At 34.9% G+C, this 19,561-nt stretch overlaps 1 protein-coding gene across 7 annotated transcripts in view; it reads right to left on the bottom strand.

Annotated features, from left to right (window-relative positions):
- The window catches only part of OPA1 (OPA1 mitochondrial dynamin like GTPase), a 108,086-nt gene that overhangs the window by 71,415 nt on the left and 17,110 nt on the right, over positions 1-19,561 (bottom strand). For 5 of the 7 annotated variants that reach the window (XM_073804036.1, XM_019923047.3, XM_019923048.3 and 2 more), the window contains 12 exons: positions 18,274-18,384; positions 12,820-12,873; positions 9,966-10,070; positions 8,237-8,323; positions 7,469-7,582; positions 5,482-5,562; positions 5,282-5,356; positions 4,884-4,955; positions 4,704-4,803; positions 3,869-3,999; positions 1,166-1,238; positions 1,001-1,073 (listed from right to left, as the gene is read on the bottom strand). In XM_073804036.1, coding sequence (XP_073660137.1) covers positions 1,001-1,073; positions 1,166-1,238; positions 3,869-3,999; positions 4,704-4,803; positions 4,884-4,955; positions 5,282-5,356; positions 5,482-5,562; positions 7,469-7,582; positions 8,237-8,323; positions 9,966-10,070; positions 12,820-12,873; positions 18,274-18,384 — 1,076 coding nt within the window. The remainder of the gene's footprint in view (positions 1-1,000; positions 1,074-1,165; positions 1,239-3,868; positions 4,000-4,703; positions 4,804-4,883; positions 4,956-5,281; positions 5,357-5,481; positions 5,563-7,468; positions 7,583-8,236; positions 8,324-9,965; positions 10,071-12,819; positions 12,874-18,273; positions 18,385-19,561) is intronic. The other 2 variants (XM_019923049.3, XM_019923050.3) reach the window with 1 other exon arrangement.

Here is a 19,561-nt window from a genome sequence, read left to right as displayed (position 1 = left end):
TGTTTAATGTTAACTAATTTAAATTTAGAGACTTCCCTGGTGGCACAGTGGTTAAGAGTCTGCCTGCCAGTGTAAGGGACATGGGTTCGAGCCCCGGTGTGAGAGGATCCCACACGCCGCAGAGCAACTAAGCCCATGCGCCACAACTACTGAGCCTGTGCTCTAGAGCCCGAGAGCCACAACTACTGAAGCCCACGCCACCTAGAGCCCGTGCTCCGCAACAAGAGAAACCACCGCAATGAGAAGCCCGCGCACTGCAACAAAGAGTAGCCCCTGCTTGCTGAAACTAGAGAAAACATGCGTGCAGCAACAAAGACCCAACACAGCCAAAAATAAATAAATAAATTTAAACAAGCACACAAGGCTAGTGACCACTATATTGGATAGCATAGTTCTACCCACTTGCCAGCTCCCAACCCAACAGACAATTCTCAAGCTTACGTGTGAAAAGACTACCTTGACTTACTATACTAATATAGAGGCAAACGCACTCTTCCAGTTCAAGAGACTCTCTACATGTTGTAATGTTTTAAAATTCAGTTGCCCTTTAGCTTTTCCTCTTTGCTTTTCTGTCAGTATCTTATTTTCTGTTAATTTCTGTCAATATCTATTTAAGGACACCCCTTTCACACTCCCACCCCTCACTCCAACTTTCCCCAATACTGTAAGAGAAATGTGTACACGCATTTAAACATGTAAGTGTTGATTTTAAAAAATCACCTTATAAGTAAAACAACTTAAGTGGTGTCAGTGTGGTCTCCGATGCCCATATGCCAAGGGGCAGTTTATTACAACAGCATGTACTGTACTGTGTGATAAACTGCTCCCAATTCTGTCAGAGTAGCTTGAGGACTTGCTTATTAAATACAGATCGCTATTTGGGAATTCAATTCTGGAAATTCAATGTTAAACTGATAGCTATAAAACAAACTTTTAAATGAAAACAGCTGAAGCTACTCCCTCACTATAAATTCTTTAAATATTTAAACAAGATACCTACTTTAGGAGTTTTGAATTCTGAAAAAATTCTTCTTCATAGTCTCTTATAGCTTCAATGCTTTCAGAGCTGTTTCCTAGGGAGAGATGATGGTAAAGTTCTCACTAAGAAAATTCATTTTTATTATTTGAAAACAACAAAAAACTATAATAATCTGTCTTTGCATACCTTTTCCTGTTACAACAGCAAAATAACCTAGAGCTTTCATTGGGAAGAGTTTTCCTTCAATTATCTGCTGAATCTATTTTCAAAAGTGGGAAAAATAAACAGATGTAAGTTTACATAATTTTTAAAGCATAACATGCTATTTAGAAAGCAAATTTAATAATGCTATATACGTATATGTTTGGGTAAATATATGTCTGTACAAAAGTACTGAAATGTATTTCAACTGCTATATATGTCTGTACAAAAGTACTAAAATGCATTTCAATTGCTCTTTGAGGAAAAAATGAAATACATTTAGTTTTGTTATATTAAAAATGTATTGTTAAAACTCAAGTACCAAAATTAGAACTTGGAATGACATATAGAGCTTTGGAGTCAGGCCTTAGTTTGAATTTCTTCTCTGGCACTTACTAGGTGTGTGGCCTTAAGTAAGCTACTTAACTTTTTCAAACTGGTAGTTGAAAAGGTTATATGATACTTAACACAGTGCCAGGCATGCAGAAGCACACAATAATAGTAGCTGCTATTATTATTTCCCCAATATCTAAATTCTAACAAAGTTGGACAGTCTTTTTTTTTTTCTTTTTTTAACTCTATAAAAAAAAAATTTGGATCCAGTGGTTCTCAACTCTTTTAGGGTCAAAACTCCTTTTCTAAATGAAATAAAAACTACAGACTCTGTCTCCAGAAAAATGCACATTTGCACAGAGATCTATCATTCACACATAACATAAAAGAGTTCCTACTCCCAGAAGCTCATTAAGATTAATACTGAGATAAGAATCCCTCCTCTAAGACAAGTTACATTTCTAGGCTAATGCTAAATCTTTGGTATAAAAAAAGACTGATATAAGCTTCAACTGTATTCAAAGGAAATGCAAACTCATTTTCCTAAAGAAGAGGAGAAAAATGAAAGGAATGATGGGAAATGGGAAGGAAGCGCAGAAATTTGCTTCTACCTCACTTCTCCCCTCCTCCCTATCAGGACCAATACGGCCAAGGGCAGGCCTTACCCTTAAAAATAAGGCAAAGCTAAGGTCACTGAGGCTGTACAGAAAAGAGTTAACACAGCAGGCCTGAGATTGCTGTCCTCAGAAAGGCCTGCCTGTCCTTGGCTGGCATCTGGGAACTTAACTGGTAAACAATTCCCTACACTGATATAAAACTTTCCCTAAATAACAGTGGCTCATTGTGCAATCCATGTGGTTTATGCTGAGCATCTGCTTTCCCTTGGGCGTCTGGAATCTTGGTACTTGAGGGTGGCTACATGAACAGCCCCCGATAAAAACCTTAGGTGCTGTGTCTCTAATGAGTAACTTGTTGCTGGCAGGATTAAGCATTTCCTGTATGACTCTACTAGGAAAGAACTCTTGGAAACTTGAGCTTGGTTTCCTTCAGATATCACCTTCTGCACCTTCTCATTTTGTAATTTTGCTTTGCATCCTATCATTGTAATAAAATCTTAGGTGGAAGTATGACTATGTACTGAGTCCTGTGAGTCCTACGGAATCAGGGAGTCTAGGGGTGGTCTGCCTTGGGAACCCCATCACAGAGGCATAGTCCTACAGAGTTTCGGGTGGGAAAAACAGAAATTCTAAGCAGTAGCCAGAGGGATGGGTACTTATATCTGAAGTTGTTCCATGGGGGATGAAGATATAATAACAACAGATGATAGCCACTATTTACATAACACTTTTGCGCCAAGCACTATTTCAACCACTTTACGATGGATATTTAACTCAATAAGTTTTCATTACCTATGGGACAGTACCATTAATATCTTCATTTCCAACAGATGAGAAAGCCTAAAGCACTGAAAAAGTAAAACAACTTACCTAAGGTTACACAACTAGCAAACAGTAGCGCAGGTGTGAAACCAAGCAATCTGGCTACAGATTGTGCACTTTTACCCACTTTTACCCACTTTTTTATGCCTTCATAATTAAGTAGAGAGCATGTCCTAAAAAACCTTGCACACAATCGTACCTTGAAATAAAATACTTTCCTTGTTAAGGGAGGAGGAGAGAAGGGACACTGAATACCATGAATAGAAGTCACAGAATCTCAGAAATGAAAATGACCTAGAGATCAACTAGACTAATAGGTTGGACGGTGCACTGACTGGATGCAGAAAAGTAACAAGATTTGCCCAAGGACATGCAGCTGGTTGGTGGTAGAGCATGGATAAGAATGCTGAGCCCTGACACCCCATCCAATGCCTTCTCTATTATGAAAACCTGCCTCACAGTCTTTCATCAGTTAAGAAACGCAATGTTTATCTGAAAAAAATAAATAATAAAAAAATTTTAAAAAAACAGGACAAAATAAAATAAGGCCCAAAAGGAATTTAAACTGTCACTAGTTTTACATTAATTAATGAACATCAACTAAAAAAAAAGTTTAAACTATAACAAAAAATACTACAAATGAGGTTAATGACTGTATGTCAACATACAAAATTTAAATTAAATTAGAGTAAGCAACATTAGCAGTTTTAAGTATTTGAAGCAAACTGATTACAATTGTGGAATTTCACTTATACCTGGATATTGCACTTAAGTAATTTACTATAACTATACAATACTTTGTTTTTAATGAGAACCAAGAAAAATCCCATTACTACTTGTATTTCACAAGGAAATTTTTTATTCCCCCAACCAGTCCCTGTCATAACTGAAGCTTGTATAAAGAACTTGCCCTCACCCTGCTTGGACTAGCCACATTTTTCTCTGCCAGGTCTACTTTGGTCAAAACAAATATTGTCCTTCTTCCATGAGGATCCATTTGACTGACCAAGTCGGTAACAATGCTGCGTTCAGCATCCACAGATCCATCTGAAAAAAAGATTGAAAAATGACATTGTAGGGCTTCCCTGGAGGCACAGTGGTTAAGAATCCACCTGCCAGTGCAGGGAACACGGGTTCAAGCCCTGGTCCGGGAAGATCCCACATGCCAAGGAGCCAAGGAGCAAGTAAGCCCGTGCGCCACAAATACTGAGCCTGTGCTCTAGAGCCCGCGAGCCACAACTACTGGGCCCATGTGTCATAGCTACTGAAGCCCGCAGGCCTAGAGCCCATGCTCTGCAACAAGAGAAGCCACCACAATGAGAAGCCCGCGCACCGCAAGGAAGAGTAGCCCGCACTCTCCAAAAGAGAAAGCCCATGCGCAGCAACAAAGACCCAACGCAGCCATAAATAAATAAATAAATAAGACACTGTAATGGTTACAAAGTAGGTTCTAAAAACTTCAACAGGCTACATCTTTGTGTCTACATTATAGTAAGAAAATTTTTCTTAATATTTTATCTTAGTTATGAAAAGACATTCTAGCCAATAAAAATGTCTATGATGCCTACACAGTGAAATTTATCAAAATATCACCAACTTCAATTCTATTTACTAATAAAACGAACAAGTAAGAGGAGATAACAAAACATATTTATTTTGTATGTTTATGTAACGTGCATATGTAGAACAAAGCTTTGATTGCTAAGTAAGGAAGAATATTAGTGCAATTAAAATCTTTCAATAAAACTTACCTTGAATACATAGTATGATAGCATTAGGATTCTGCATATAAGCTTTGCTGATACTGAAAATAGTTTCTTTTGTGTCAGGAGCCATGCCTGATGTCACAGTCTTGAAGAAAAAGGTTTTAAATGTCATTATAAATGTCTTTCACAATAGGAAAATAAAACACACATTTTGTAGATACTTACATTAATCACACCTGGTAGGTCAACAAGCACCATCCTCTGTAGTCCAGGGCCCTTTACATTTAAGGATATGGTCTGTGCAGGGAAAAAAAATCCAAAAACCAAAAAACTAATTTTGGGAAGCAGCTTGTTAGGAATTTTTTGGTGACACATATTTTGAAAATTCTGTATCTCATCCATTCAGATATGCAGCTCAGAAAAAAATTATGCTTTTTCTGACCATAACAGTAATTATCATAGAAAATTATCCACAAAACAATATTCTTTGGAATATTAAAAGAAAAAAAAAGACTAAGTATCTTGGAACAGCTGCAATCTAAACATCAATGCTAACACCATGATTTCAAACCATAAACATTGGATTTCCATAAAACATTGTTGAAATGAATCGCAACACTTACCTCAGGGCTAACAGTACAGCCTTCTTTCACGTTTTTTCTCATTCGGAGTTCTATTTCATGTCTTAATGCTGCAAGCTATCAATGGAAAGCAACAAAATCCTAAGGAAATCTTCAGTTAAATATTCCATTTAGTTGTCTTTTGTAAGTTTACACATGTTATAAAAAGTTACATACATAAACCTCATACAAATTCTACTTACATCTTCCTCTTTGGTAAGATCAAACTCCCGAGAACTATCTTTAAACAAGGCCACGTGGTGAGGGCCTTCACTGAGAGTCACCTGAAATTAACAGAACATTGAGAAGACTGTATTTACAATTCCTATTAATTCCCACAGCACTTATATGGTTCTCCTTTTCCAGTCAACATTATACAGAGTACCAAGCAGAAAGCCATCAATCTCAAAACTTGAAGAACTAAAAGGAAATCTTGCATTTCACTTCAAAGGTAAATTCAGGTAAAGGACAATTCATTTATTCAACACCTATTTATTGAGAGCCAACTGTGTCAGGCACTGCAGATGCGGGAACTCGAAGAATCGACTGTAACTGGTTTAGGCCTCATTATATACTGGGAGAAATATACAGAGAGAACAGGTCTGTGTAGCAAAACCTAGGATGCCACAGAGGAGAGCAGTACTAAGGGGAACTAAGGCAGCCTTCACCCAAGGAGTGACATTTGAACAAGAAATTCTCTAACAACTTATATGTCAACAGTCAGTGGTTTCATGAGAACTTCTAAACTTCACATTCCTTAACTTTTCAGTTGTAACTTTTCAAGCTTCTCTATAATGATTCGATTTCACTTTTAAAAAACAATTCTGTCTACTAAGATTAGCTGAGCATACAGAGGATAACAAATGAAACCTAGCTGTTTGAAGACATCTGAGCAGCCTGGACTGAGTCCAGGACCCCAAAGGATCTGGATGGCTATATTCCTGCAGCTATTTTCCCTCAGGGCATTTGCTGATTTGTGGCACATGGTGGCCTGAAAGAGAAGTTTAAAACTTGTAGCAGTCTCACTGTGTTGAAGAGACAAAATCGGATTCCAGGGCTATCAAGCAGCCACCATCTAAGATGTCAAACTCTCAGAGAAAAATGGACAGCAGAAATAAATCTCCAAAAACTGAGCCCTACATTCTATGCACAATTTCCCTTTAAGGCATTTGCACATTAAGGAAAAAAGAAGCTGTTAAAAAGAAGTTAAAACATTAAGTCAAGATTTTGGCAATTTCACTCTTCAAGGGGAGACAAAAATCTGGAGTTTAGAGTCCATGAAGGAGGAGAAGTCCTGGTAAATACTAGTGAAGTAATGACAAACTGAAAAGAGAACAGCCTTGTCTGTTTCAAGGAAATCTGTCCATGATATCTGCCTGCTGGAAGAAAGTGAACTCCTTCCTAAAATATAGTATCAGCCACAGCCACTACAATTAGGGTGCTGGTTACAATGTAAAAGGTAGGTTCACAATATTTTTACAGTTAATTACAGAGCATGATATAGTCAGTTCATTCTTTTCCCCCTAAATTTGTAATATTCCAAATGCCCATCAACAATAAAACGGATCTATAAAGTGTGGTATATTCACACAATAACACAAAGCAATGAAAAAGAAACTAGTTTTACATAACATGGTTGAAATCACAGCCAGACCCCAAATGATGCACTGTCTGAATCACACTAGACTGCCTGTTGTAATTATAAACAGACCTCAATTCTGCAAGACTTCAGCATCAGCCTCATTGTCTCACTTTCTACCACTATTCTAGCCTTCATTCTTGGTGACTTCAATTTTCCATTTCTCCAATCACTCTATACCTACTCCATCCATCAGCTGAGTTAAAACATACACACACATCCTTGTGTCTACATTACAGCAAGAAAAACTCCTGATCTTTGTTCATGCCTGAGGGATGCCGCCTACTGATTTCTACACTAGCAATAATTCCAAATGCTACATATCAATTATTTCTTTTGTCAGAATTCTTCATTTTAACACAATGGACAAACTTCATTAAAGTGACTACTTTCCTGAGGAACTTCATTTGGCCTATTTTCCTTTTTAACTGAAGTAGAGTTGACAAACAGTATCATGTTAGTTTCAGTGTATAACATAGTGCTTCAACATTTAAATACATTACAAAATGACCACCACAGTGTCTATTAATCCAGAAGGCCTATTTTCTTACCTTAACCGGAGAACGTGTCATCATCTCCCCAGACCCTCTAGGGAATATTCGTGCTTGAGCAATCATTTCCAACACACTAGTTTTTCCAGCACTTTGATCTCCAACCACAACAACCTTATGACAAAATAAATACCACATATTCATATCTTTTGATACCAACTTAAATTTAATAGATTTGGAATGCTGCTGAGAAGTTTTAGTCTTAAAAATTATCCACAATTAAATGATTTTAAAATATCATCCAGAAAAAAATGATGGTTCATACATTGATGTGTATTGAAAACATAAACAGCAAAACATTAACTGGATCCATTATTTACAGCCAAATTTTTATTAAAAACTTATGCTAATTTAAACCACTAGTTTTAAAAACACATTAACATTAATATTCCACAAATCTTTTCCATAGCTAGTTTACTCTTTACAAAGACATTTTCAATTCTATAAGGTTAAATTTCACTCATGTACCTAATCTTACCCACCATTCAGGTATTTTAATATCATGGATATCATGAATACATAATGCCAAATATCTGAAAGCCTTACTTTATTATGCATAAATATAAGTAAACCAATGGACCAAAATAAAGAGTCAAACAATATTCAATGCTTAGGGCATCACCTAGAACACATGAATATTATACAGAAAATTTTATGTCTTTGTCTATGTCTATACATATGTGTATGCATTATGTATGTAACTTTTTTAAAAACTACAGTGCTTTTTTGCTAATGGGCAAGTTCACTGTGGACTAATTTTTTACTTACCCTTGGCAGATGATCTTGTGTATTATAACTGGCATCATAATCGGACAGAACATCAAGAACTTCAGAGTACATGTCAATCAAAGATTTCTATAAAATTCAAGAAATTAGTAATATAAAATAGTGAAAATATTTTTAAAAAACCACAGATGTGTCGATAAAAGAGCTGATACATTCAAAATGTTTCCATAGTAATTGTATTGCTTTTCCTAGTTATGCAAATAAATATTCCTAGTAAATGTAAAACAGTACAGAATAAAATTCCATATGTTCTTATCAAATTTATTTTAAAGAGACAATGATTTAACACAGTATATTAATTCATGATTTCCGAACCTTCTAATTAAAAGGTAAAAGAAGGAGGTTATTGTTTAATATTGAAGAGCTAACATTAAGTGCCCAACAAAGGAAGACCATTAACACCAAAAAACGCCCAATAAGGGGTCAGGTGACCAGCTGAAAGGAATGTTTGGTGTATGCGTCAGAGTGGGAGAGAAAGAGAGACTGAAGAACTGGTAGAGAAAGAATCACCAAGATTATTGTTAAATCAGTATGAATGACTAGTGTACACTGATAACTGGGCAGACTAAAATGTGAGAGCACCAGGGGCAGACATCTCAGTAAAAACAGTATCAAACACGGTGCCTGGAAAACTATAAGCTTCAAGTATTTGAGGAATGATTGAACATATACACACGCCTGGGAAAAAGGTTACTATCAAGCATTTAATAATTAAAGGTAAGTTTCAGTGCCAAAGTAGGAACAAAATGAGGGTCTACACTGACTTTCATCTCTCAACACCTAGAAATAAAAGGAAAGCAACTGTTATCCCCTCCACCTAAAAATAAACCAAAAACTTTTCGAATTTTCATTACCATTTCATTTTATGAGAGAAAATACAATTTCTCAGTGTTAATATATATAATTCTCAATATATATTAACACTTGGATGTGGTTTTTCCCATCTGCCATGTGCTGACTTATAAATAAAGTCATGCTATTTATTTGTTTTATGCAGTCGTAATTTGGAGTCACAACTATTAATACATGTTGGTTAAACTAGGGCTATATATCTTTGCACCTTGGCTACAAAATGAATGTGCCATGATTTATTGCAGTTTTGCTACGTACATATTCTGTTTACTTATATGACATTTAAGTTAAAAGAATTACTTCAATTTCATTTAGCACATAAAGGTTGGTTTAGTGGGGAATAAAAAGATTTAATTAACTGATAATGGTAATTACCAATGTGCTGATGATAACAATACCAGCATGCTTTTTCAAAACTACTTTAAAATGTCTAAGGAACCTTCCAGAAGAAAACATTAACTATTGTAAAACTGGAGGAAGTGGGCTCTTCATTGAGTGGCAATACAAGTAAGGCAATGAAAATAAGACATGTAACTTTCTATCAACTTACACTGCTGGTTTTATAGCTGTATAAATTAAGTAAACCTAGAGATAAACTAAATATTTCAGAAAAAATAAACTGATTCACAAGAAATGACTCTTGAAAGTATGAAAATTTATGGATATAGTATAAAATAAATGTTTGAAGATTATAATTTGTGGAAAGTCTTAGGAAGAGACCTCCCTATCTCCTAAGCATATCAGGTTAGAAATAAAAGGATAGAACCCTTTGCAGTTCCTTAAAATCCGGTATTGATCAACACACAATGTGAAGTGGTAAAGTTCTGAGAGCGAACAAATTAAGACAAACTTAAAGTACCTTAAGCTTTCTGTGATGGATGCCTTTGTCATCTTTCTGTAATACTAATTTTCTCAATTCTTTGTTCTCCTTTTCTAGCCGTTCCAAGATTCTCTGGTACTTTAACTGCAACAATATAATACACATAACTTTATAAGAAAGAGATGGGTTAAAAAATAACATTAAGGGTAAATTAAAATCTTCCAAGATCCTGAAGCAATATCTCCTGCCTACTTAAAATGAATTATTTCATTTAAAAGTCATCTATGAAAATGTTGAACAAATAAATTATGAATATTATCTCAAACAATGAGCTTCATTATAGTTTTCTATTTCAATTGGAATTTTGTTTGGAAAAGTCTTTGCTGTTTATGTTGAAGAAATTATTAAAAATACTAAAAATGAAAGGAGTTGAAGAAGGAAGTTCTTAAGTATCCTCTATGAAGCAATATTTCCTATTACAACAAAATTTTAAGTCTTCATTAAAGGGACATTTGACAAAAATTCAAACTCTCCCCATCCCCCATATTATTTTATAAAAATGATATAAAATAAAAATAGCTAACAGTACCTGACTATTCAGTATGTGACAGGCCCTTTACTGACTGTTTGACCTGCATTAACTCCCGTAAGCCTTCAAGTGAGGCCAAGGTTATACAGATTAGGAATCAGAGGTCAGGGATGCTTGGTAGCCTATCTAAGGTCACAGAGTTTTGAATACAGGTCTGAGTTGAGGGGTCAAACTCTTCCAAGTTTTGGTAAGTTTCTGTGGCCAGAAATTACACATTAATTTTTAAAATATTGATATAAGAACAATTTAAAGAAAACTAATACATTTAGACAGGCTTTTTTGTCAAAGTAGATGCTTGGCTATACAATGTTCTTCTAGAATAAATGTGATCCTTTTCTAATTGGTCTTCTCTGTACACTATTATTTCTTCTCTAAACATTAACAATGTTCAGAAAACTATTAAGAATTACTCTTTCCTATAACCAACTGGATGTTTATGTCCAACTTACAATAACATGACTCTTATAATGGAAAATATTTCTTAGAAAATGTTAGGTTGTTATAATCTTCCAAGCATACAGTAAATAACAAGAGATCACGGCTCTATCCTCAGAGAATGTCCAGCTTAAGCCAAATTAAAGAAAATATTATGTAATAGTACGAGACAGGTAGAACTACAGGCTAGATTCTATTATAAATATATTTTTACAGAATTTGTTCATCTATCTGTAGTAATAGTATATATAACAAAATACTGGTAGTTATCTAAGAATTAGTCTGTGCTGTCTAATATGGATGGTAGCCACTAGCCACATGCAGGTACTGAGCACTTGAAATGTGGCTAGCCTGAATGGAGATGAGTTAAGTATAAAATACACACCAGATTTCTATAATTCAGTAAAAATACATAAACACCACATTAATATTTCTTACACTAATTAGATGTTTAAATGATATTATTTTAGATCTGCTGGGTTAAATTTATTATTAACATCAAAATTCTACCTATTTCTTTTCACCCTTACTTAATGTAAAAATTTTACAGTGCATGGCTTGCATTATATTTCTACTGGACACTACTGATATAGATAACGCTATTATTACATCATGACCTCTCCATCAAGTGTTTGTCAATGCCTAGCAGCTGACAACAACTGTACAAATTGAAGGGTTGATATCAATAGGTATATATAGGGGTGGCAGGATTTCCACTGGCTCACTTCCTGGTAAATATGGAATCAATTACGGGGTCTACATTTTCTGGGGCTGGAAACACTCTTTAGTACAGGTGCCAATCTGCAGTCTTCCTACAGAGATGTGCTGCTGGGTCATCCTGCAAAGACGTCTAGACCAGTAATTCTCAAACTTAAGAATTCATCAGAATCACTTGAGGGTTTTTAAGAACAAAGATTGCTCAGTTCTACACCCAGAGCTTCCCACTCAGTGAAGATGGGATGGGACCAATAATCTGCATTTCAAACAAGTTCCCAAAGGACATTACTGATGCTAATGCTGCAGAGACCACATTCTGAGGCCAATGATTCTTAATCCCTGCCTGCAGATTGTAATCACCTGACTGGGAAGCCATAACAAATATATACAGTGCTGCTCAGAGCACACGCTATTCTAACATATAGTCAAGTGTAAGAATAATGCATAGATATTAAGAAAACCTGGGACTCAAAATATACTAGTTCCTAATTTCATCTAGATTGTCCTTGTATTTTTTTCCCCTAAAAAGAGAGACCCAATAAGTCTTTTTAACTTATTCTTAATTATTGCATGTCATTGTATCTACATAGAATAACTAAAGATAGAGTGGGTGATGGGGCAACTTTTCACTAGAATGTTACCTACTCAATTACATTGCACAGAAAAAGTCTTTAATGATAATTGTTATCATCAATTATAAGAGAATAACTTTTCATAGTAGTGTTAGAAATACCTTTGGAAAGGTTATTATCTGATTGGCTTTGGGCTTCAGAGAAGAACTGTGGTAGACTCAACTCCAATTTCTTTAACTGTTACTTAATTAGCCTATCAATGTAAAATTGCAAACACAGATTTATATAAGGACAGGTCACTTTCCCCAGTTTTTGCCGTAGTTTTTCTTTAAAATTAGAAGCATAAGATTCACTAAAAAATAGGTTTTTACACATAAATTAGTTAATTAAACTTATCAAGTTCCTTCATTATTCCTTATTTCTCAATTAGTTTTTGCATTTGGGGGAGCATCTACTTATAATAATAAGGTTCTATCATTAAGCCACTCTAAATTTTGCTTTGTTAAAAAGATAAATTTCCATACCACCAAACTCAGAGTTTAAGAAAAACTTTCTGGTTCTTTTTACTCATCAGAATTACCTGGGTATGCAGAAGCTCTTCTTGAAGTTGGTCTATTTTCTCTTTGTCTGACACCTAAATGTTTAAAATAAATAATTTTATTGGAGTAGAATTAGGTTTATATAGAATATACAGTAAGTTAATGTTTTTAAAAAAGCATTTTTAAGAGTGAAAACTACTGGCTTTATATGGATATTTAGTCAAAGCAAATTTTAAATCAAATGCTTATTTAAGTAAAAATATCTTATTCATTAATAAAAATAGCTCATCAAAATTTTATATTAAGTGAAAACCTTAAAAAGCAACCATCTTCCTATTGCCATTCTAGTCATATATGGCTGGCTTGTTAGAAAAACAAGAAAGCAACACATATGGTTACTATATTCTTGATAGGTTATTTTGTACTCAAGCACAGGGACTTGGATGCTTGGACAAATAAGGCAATAATATCCTTACAGAAATGTTTTGGGAAGTCAGACACATGTTATCATTTACAGCTACTGAAAAGTTCATTGGTCATAGTGTATCTTTAAGCAAACACTATCCATTTCTATTCTGTAAGTAGGAAAGCGTTTAATAAATGCAAAGAACAACTTGCATTTTCAGAGCTTTAAGTGGAGCCAGATGCTTATTTTTAAATTCAGTTCCAATGCAAGATCTGCTAACCCATAATAAAGCGAATGCATCAGGAGCAATGAAGTTGAGTAAAGCAACTAAAATTGATTTCAACATAAAACAAAAGTAGGATAAAATCCACAGGTATTGGGGAAACTACTCCGAATTGTTATTAATGCTAATATTTCTAAGATAAAATATTCAAAACAACAAAAAACTTTATTCTATAACAGGCTTTCAAGTAGTCACAATTCCAAATATAAAACACAATAATCAACTGCAATTAAAATGATGTCATTTATGACAAATACGTGTAACTGTGCTTTGACTCCCTGGTGAGATGCTGAAGTTGCCATTCTCAGTCTTTCAAAATAATTATCTAATTTCTGACACTCAAAATGTTTAGAGATGATTTTACTCCACAGGAGACAAAAATCAAGTTAAAATTCATGTAAATCTTTATTCATCTTTATTCATTGGCTATTTAAGCAGTCAAGACATCATGGTAGCAAATATATATGAAAACATTCTAAATGATTTGCTTATTGAGGTAGACGTTAATAACTCTCATCCATGCAATAGAGTTATTTTGAGAGTTTAATTCCTATTTCCAAATAATTTATCAAAATTTCCCTCAAAATTCTTTTTTTTTTTTTTTTGCAGTACGCGGGCCTCTCACTGTTGTGGCCTCTCCCGTTACGGAGCACAGGCTCCAGGCGTGCAGGCTCAGAGGCCATGGCTCATGGGCCCAGCCGCTCCGCGGCATGTGGGATCTTCCCGGACAGGGGCACGAACCCACGTCCCCTGCATCGGCAGGCGGACTCTTAACCACTGCGCCACCAAGGAAGCCCCCTCAAAATTCTTTTAAATAAAAATGACAATACTTGTTAGAAATGATAGGTATGTATCATTTTTTCCTAAAAAGCCTATGTCTAAAAATTCTAAATTTGGTTTGGTAATTAGAAAAACGATAATATAAAACAAACTTTGCCAGAGACTTGTGGATATAAGTGTTTTTCATTTGACTATGTGTTTGTAAAATGGACAAGAATTATTAATCGTCTCCTAAAATGTGAGGAAACAAGCACGTTGGGGAGGAGCCCACAACCCAAAGAACAAAATCTTAAAGGCCACTGAAGAAATAAATAATTCCATATTTTGACCATATGGCATGCCATCATACTGTAATAGCATGGTCATAAAAATTTTGTTATGCAGATTATATTCCCAATTCATTTTGAAAGTTTCTCTGATTTACTCTGTTCCGTTAACTATTCATCCAATGCAGTTAAATTAGTATGAAATGTATAAAGAATATTAGTATAAACTGTTTTAGTTTTAGATGTGAATATTTAATGATTTCATGTAATATAAATTACAGTAGAAAATCCGACATTTCTCTATATCTGGGGCAATAATTAAGAAACTAATACAATTACACAAAGTTAGAATGTTTACTATAAGCCAAGGACTATAAAAGGTTACCTTGATAATTTGGTAAAATAAAAAGGATATATAAAGAGTTAAAATGATATAAGGTTATTAGAACATTACAAATACAATCTTTATGCTAATATTAGTATTTAGTACAATGACTGTTAAGATTTTCATAAATTTGGATTCTTAGGAATATTTAAATTTATCATGTGAGCTTCTGGCAAGACTGTTAGGAACAACTCATGCAGCTTTACCAATACACTTCCTATCTGCTTAGTTTAATGTTAAATTAAAAGATTAATGTTATTATATAAAAGACACATGATGGTGGAATCAAGAATTAGACCTAATATTTTCTAGGAAATAAAATCAAAACATTTAGGTTCACAAAATAAATATTAAAGATTAATGATAAGATACTTTTACATATTTTCTTAAGAGACTAGTACATGCTATTGTTAGTCTATCATTTATTTGAGGTCTTAACTAGCAACCTGGGTATATTTTATTTTGATGCACTTTACTAGTAAAATTCAGCTACTTACAGTAAGTTCTTGTCCTACTGTTTAATATATTTAGTTTTCATTATGAAATTAATTTAAAACTCACCCTGACAGAAATGGGTATCAATAGTCTTGAAACCAGAGCTTTTCTACAATTCCAGGGCTGTAAAATTGATGGAGAAAGAGCGGAACCCTCTGCAGAAACAAGCTAAAGCTGAAAGAGAAAAACCTTTACTAGCTCCTCACAAAACCAAGCCTGATTTTTAAATTTTAAGTATCTCTTCCTAGTAAGCAATTCTGGACATTCTGAAATACAGAAATGCATAAGACTCGTAAAAATTTTTATGTATGTGTACATATTCACAGGAGGCAAACCTATCAATGGCAGTCTTAATCTGCTGTCTCTGCATGAGCTCCTTTGCTCAGATGATACAGGGTAAATCTATTAGCTGCTACTAATAAGACATAATAATGAAGGCCTACTTATATTTTCAAGGTGTAATAAGAAATAATGGTCAAAAAGCAACAAAAAGTAGCTGTGGCTTTGTACCTCAAGCAAACCTCAAATGCTTAGAATGATAAAAATCTAATCAAATTAGGATTTTGGTCATTATGACAATGTAGGGCTGAAAAGTCATCTGTGTACTAACTATAGGGGGGATAAAGGGGAAGATACAGTAAGGAAACCATCTTTAAGGACAGTAAAAGGAATGATATTATTATAGAGGAGCATAAATTGTTTTTAGTCTCATTTACTTTCACACAAGGTAACTGTAAAGTGGGCAGGAACAAGCCCTGTTTCGTGCTCTACTAAGTATGCCTTAATAAACAAAACAGATGGAGGTACAGTCCTGCCAGTAGCTCTTTTACAAATGTGTAAAGTGAGGAATAAAAGGGTTACATGGGTAATCCAATAAATATTAGGAATAGGAAGGATAACCGTAAGCCTGAAAAAAGGCTAGTAAAGTTGGCCCCAAATGAACATTAACCCTTGGCAGTGTAGAAAATAAACAATATTCACTACTGATATTGCTTAAATCATCAGATTCAACAGCACATCAATAATCTTAAACTGTATCTTAGAATCTTAAAATAGCAGATCTATAGGACTCATTGCAAATTATTTTACCATTATGAAAAACACAAGAACTACTAGTAACTAGAGCTATATTCATATTCCTAACTAACGTACCAAAACACAGTAGCTCCCTCCCCTTCTTTCTGTAACAAAGCTAAGGAACAGAGGGCTTAGCCTAAGCATCCAACTTGTTACAATATTTAAATGGTACTCTCAACAGCATGAGGAACAGAGAATGCTAAAGCACCATTTAAAGTAAGCCCTCCCTTGGGACTTCCCTGGTAGCACAGTGGTTAAGAATCCGCCTGCCAATGCAGGGGACAGAGGTTCAATCCCTGGTCTGGGAGGATTCCACATGCTGCGGAGCAATTAGGCCCGTGTGCCACAACTACTGAGCCTGCTCTCTAGAGCCCGTGAGCCACAACTACTGAGCCCACTCACCACAACTACTGAAGCCTGCACACCCTAGGGCCCACGCACCGCAACTACTGAGCCCATGCACTGCAACTACTGGCCCATGCACTCTAGGGCCCGGGTGCTGCGACTACTGAGCCCGCGCACATAGAGCCTGTGCTCTGCAACAAGAGAAGCCACCGCAATGAGAAGCCTGCACACCGCAGTAAAGAGTAGTCTCCGCTCACCACAACTAGAGAAAACCCGCACATAGCAACGAAGACCCAACGCAGCCAAAATAAGTCCTCCCTTGGTTTAACACAAGTAGGAAAATAACTTGTTTTCTATTTCTACCTATGTTATTCATTCACTGAAAGCTAAACAACATACAGGAGTTGATTCCACAGCCATGGAATTGAGAAAAGCCAGGTAGTGATACTGAAAAAATAAATGAAAACTATGATGAGTTTTCTCAAGTATTAACCACCACCAAATGCGACAGGGTTTGCCAGCAGAATTATTGCACTAATTATCTACAATATTAGTTGATTTCAATATCAGAACCTACAGGAAGCTAATTATATGACTGAATCTTTTTTCCTGAGTAAGATTTGCACCTAACTCCAAAATTTTTCTTATCTAATATATGTAACACAAATAGCTGATTTCAAGATCTTAGAGTATAATTTTAAAATCATTACATACAGTTCATTTGACTCTAGTCTCTTTAGAACATTAACCTTGGGATCTATACTACAGGATCATCTAACAGCCAAAAGTATATCTTTAAGGATTCCTTGGTTGCTCCTATAACCAAACATTTGTATACTGTTATGCTGAGTTTTATCAGAATCTGTTCTTTATTGACCAGAATTATATCAAATTTCCAATGTTCAATCCTGCAGTAGACAAGGTGAAAATCTGTGCTGACTTTATTAATAAATGTGGAAAATCTTTATACAAATTTATCAAAGTATCTAAGAATAACTTTGCCCCAAAGTTAAGTCAGAACAGTTTCCTTCTGTAAGAAATAAGAATTCTCTGCTGATTCATTTTAACTAAAACAAATACATTTCACTCTTTAACATGGTCATTCACAGTAACCCTTTTCATTTTACAAATGAAAACTTGGAGAATAGACAAGTTGGCTACAAATTTAAGGTGACTCAATAACTGGACCAAGTAAGCTGCAATTCATAACTCTTATCTAAGTACAAATCCATGAACTCTCACAGATAATCTAATTTTCAGAAAATAAATTCCTATGTTTAATATTTTGGATTTACCTACTCTAGGAAAGTTGCATATCTCTATTATCTTTCATATTTTTACTTTGTCAAAAATAATTTCTCATAATTGGAGTCCATGAATGGATTAAGGTGACACGATCCTGGTAGAAACGGCTGATTAGTGTGAACATATCAGTAGCCCCCTTAAACCATCCATCACCTTGCGCTTCTGTTGGGCATGGCTCGTGCTATATTGGCCTGCGGCTCTGCGCGCTTCCTCTTCATGCTCTTGAATTTGCTGTTGTAAGAGAATGAGCTCACCAAGCAGACCCTGCCATGAGTTTACAACGAGGAGAAGAGGAAAATTGGGGAGGAGAACAATGTTAAACCAAAGGGCACGAGAAAGGAACAGATGTAAGTCAGAGAAGAATGGATAGCTTATAACAAAAATGGAAACTCAGTTATGTACCTTTAGAGCCACTATATAACTAGGTTCTGTACTACATTTCCATTTTTCTCCTCAGTAAAATTATGTCTCAGAAATATAAAACAGCATAGTTTAATAAGTGAAAAGGAAAATGCAATAAGTGACTGCTGAATAAAACGAGCCAGATATATAATATCAGCATACAGTAAAACCGAGACTAACTGGAATGCTCAAGGAAGGTAGCACTATAGTTAACTAAATGTCCTAGTAACAGAAAAACTGAGAAAACAAATACTTCAACCCTTATTTTTGAATTGCCAATACGAACTAGTGTACGTTCCTGACTTGATACATATGGGGGAAAAAACAAAACTGAGTTTTGAACAGTGTTGATTTTGAAGGTCTGAATCTTCTAATTCTCAACCATAAGTTTCATAAGACTAAATAGAGAATACATAATAGCTTAATCACTTATTAAATTATTATTCTTAAGTTTTCCTTGACATCTGATGTCTTCAATTAAAGACCCCTCAAGGGACTTCCCTGGAGGTCCAGTGGTTAAGACTCCAAGCTCCCACCGCAGGGGGCGTGGGTTTGACCCCTGGTCCAGGAACTAAGATCCCATATGCCACATGGCGTGGCCAAAAAGTAAATAAATAAAGATCCCTCAAAACATAGTTTTGAGCATCAAGTTAATCAAGGTTTTACATTAATTCATAATTTTACATGTCTACGCACAGAATCTTATTTGATTAAAATCTAAGGGTTTTTTTTTTTGCGAATTAAAAAATAATGTTTGAGGTACTGTTTTAGCTTTATACAACATCAAATAAGTAGTTCGACTGAATTTTCACTTTTTATAAGCTGTTTTGACATTAAATAAAAATGGCCTCTGAGAATATAACCAAGGATATATCAATTACTAAAGCACAAGCTCAATAAAATAACATAATTAAGATATGGAGATAATATAGTTACTATGAAAATAAAAATGAAACAAAACCCAGTTTGGACCTATGCACAAAATAATCATCATTTCTATGTTTAAAATTCATTCCATTTAATAATCATGAAATGTTCA

This window comes from Tursiops truncatus, chromosome 4 (assembly GCF_011762595.2).
Source record: "Tursiops truncatus isolate mTurTru1 chromosome 4, mTurTru1.mat.Y, whole genome shotgun sequence".
Taxonomy (NCBI): domain Eukaryota; kingdom Metazoa; phylum Chordata; class Mammalia; order Artiodactyla; family Delphinidae; genus Tursiops; species Tursiops truncatus.
Note: the sequence above shows the minus strand (reverse complement) of the source record. Positions and strands in the feature narration are given on the sequence as shown.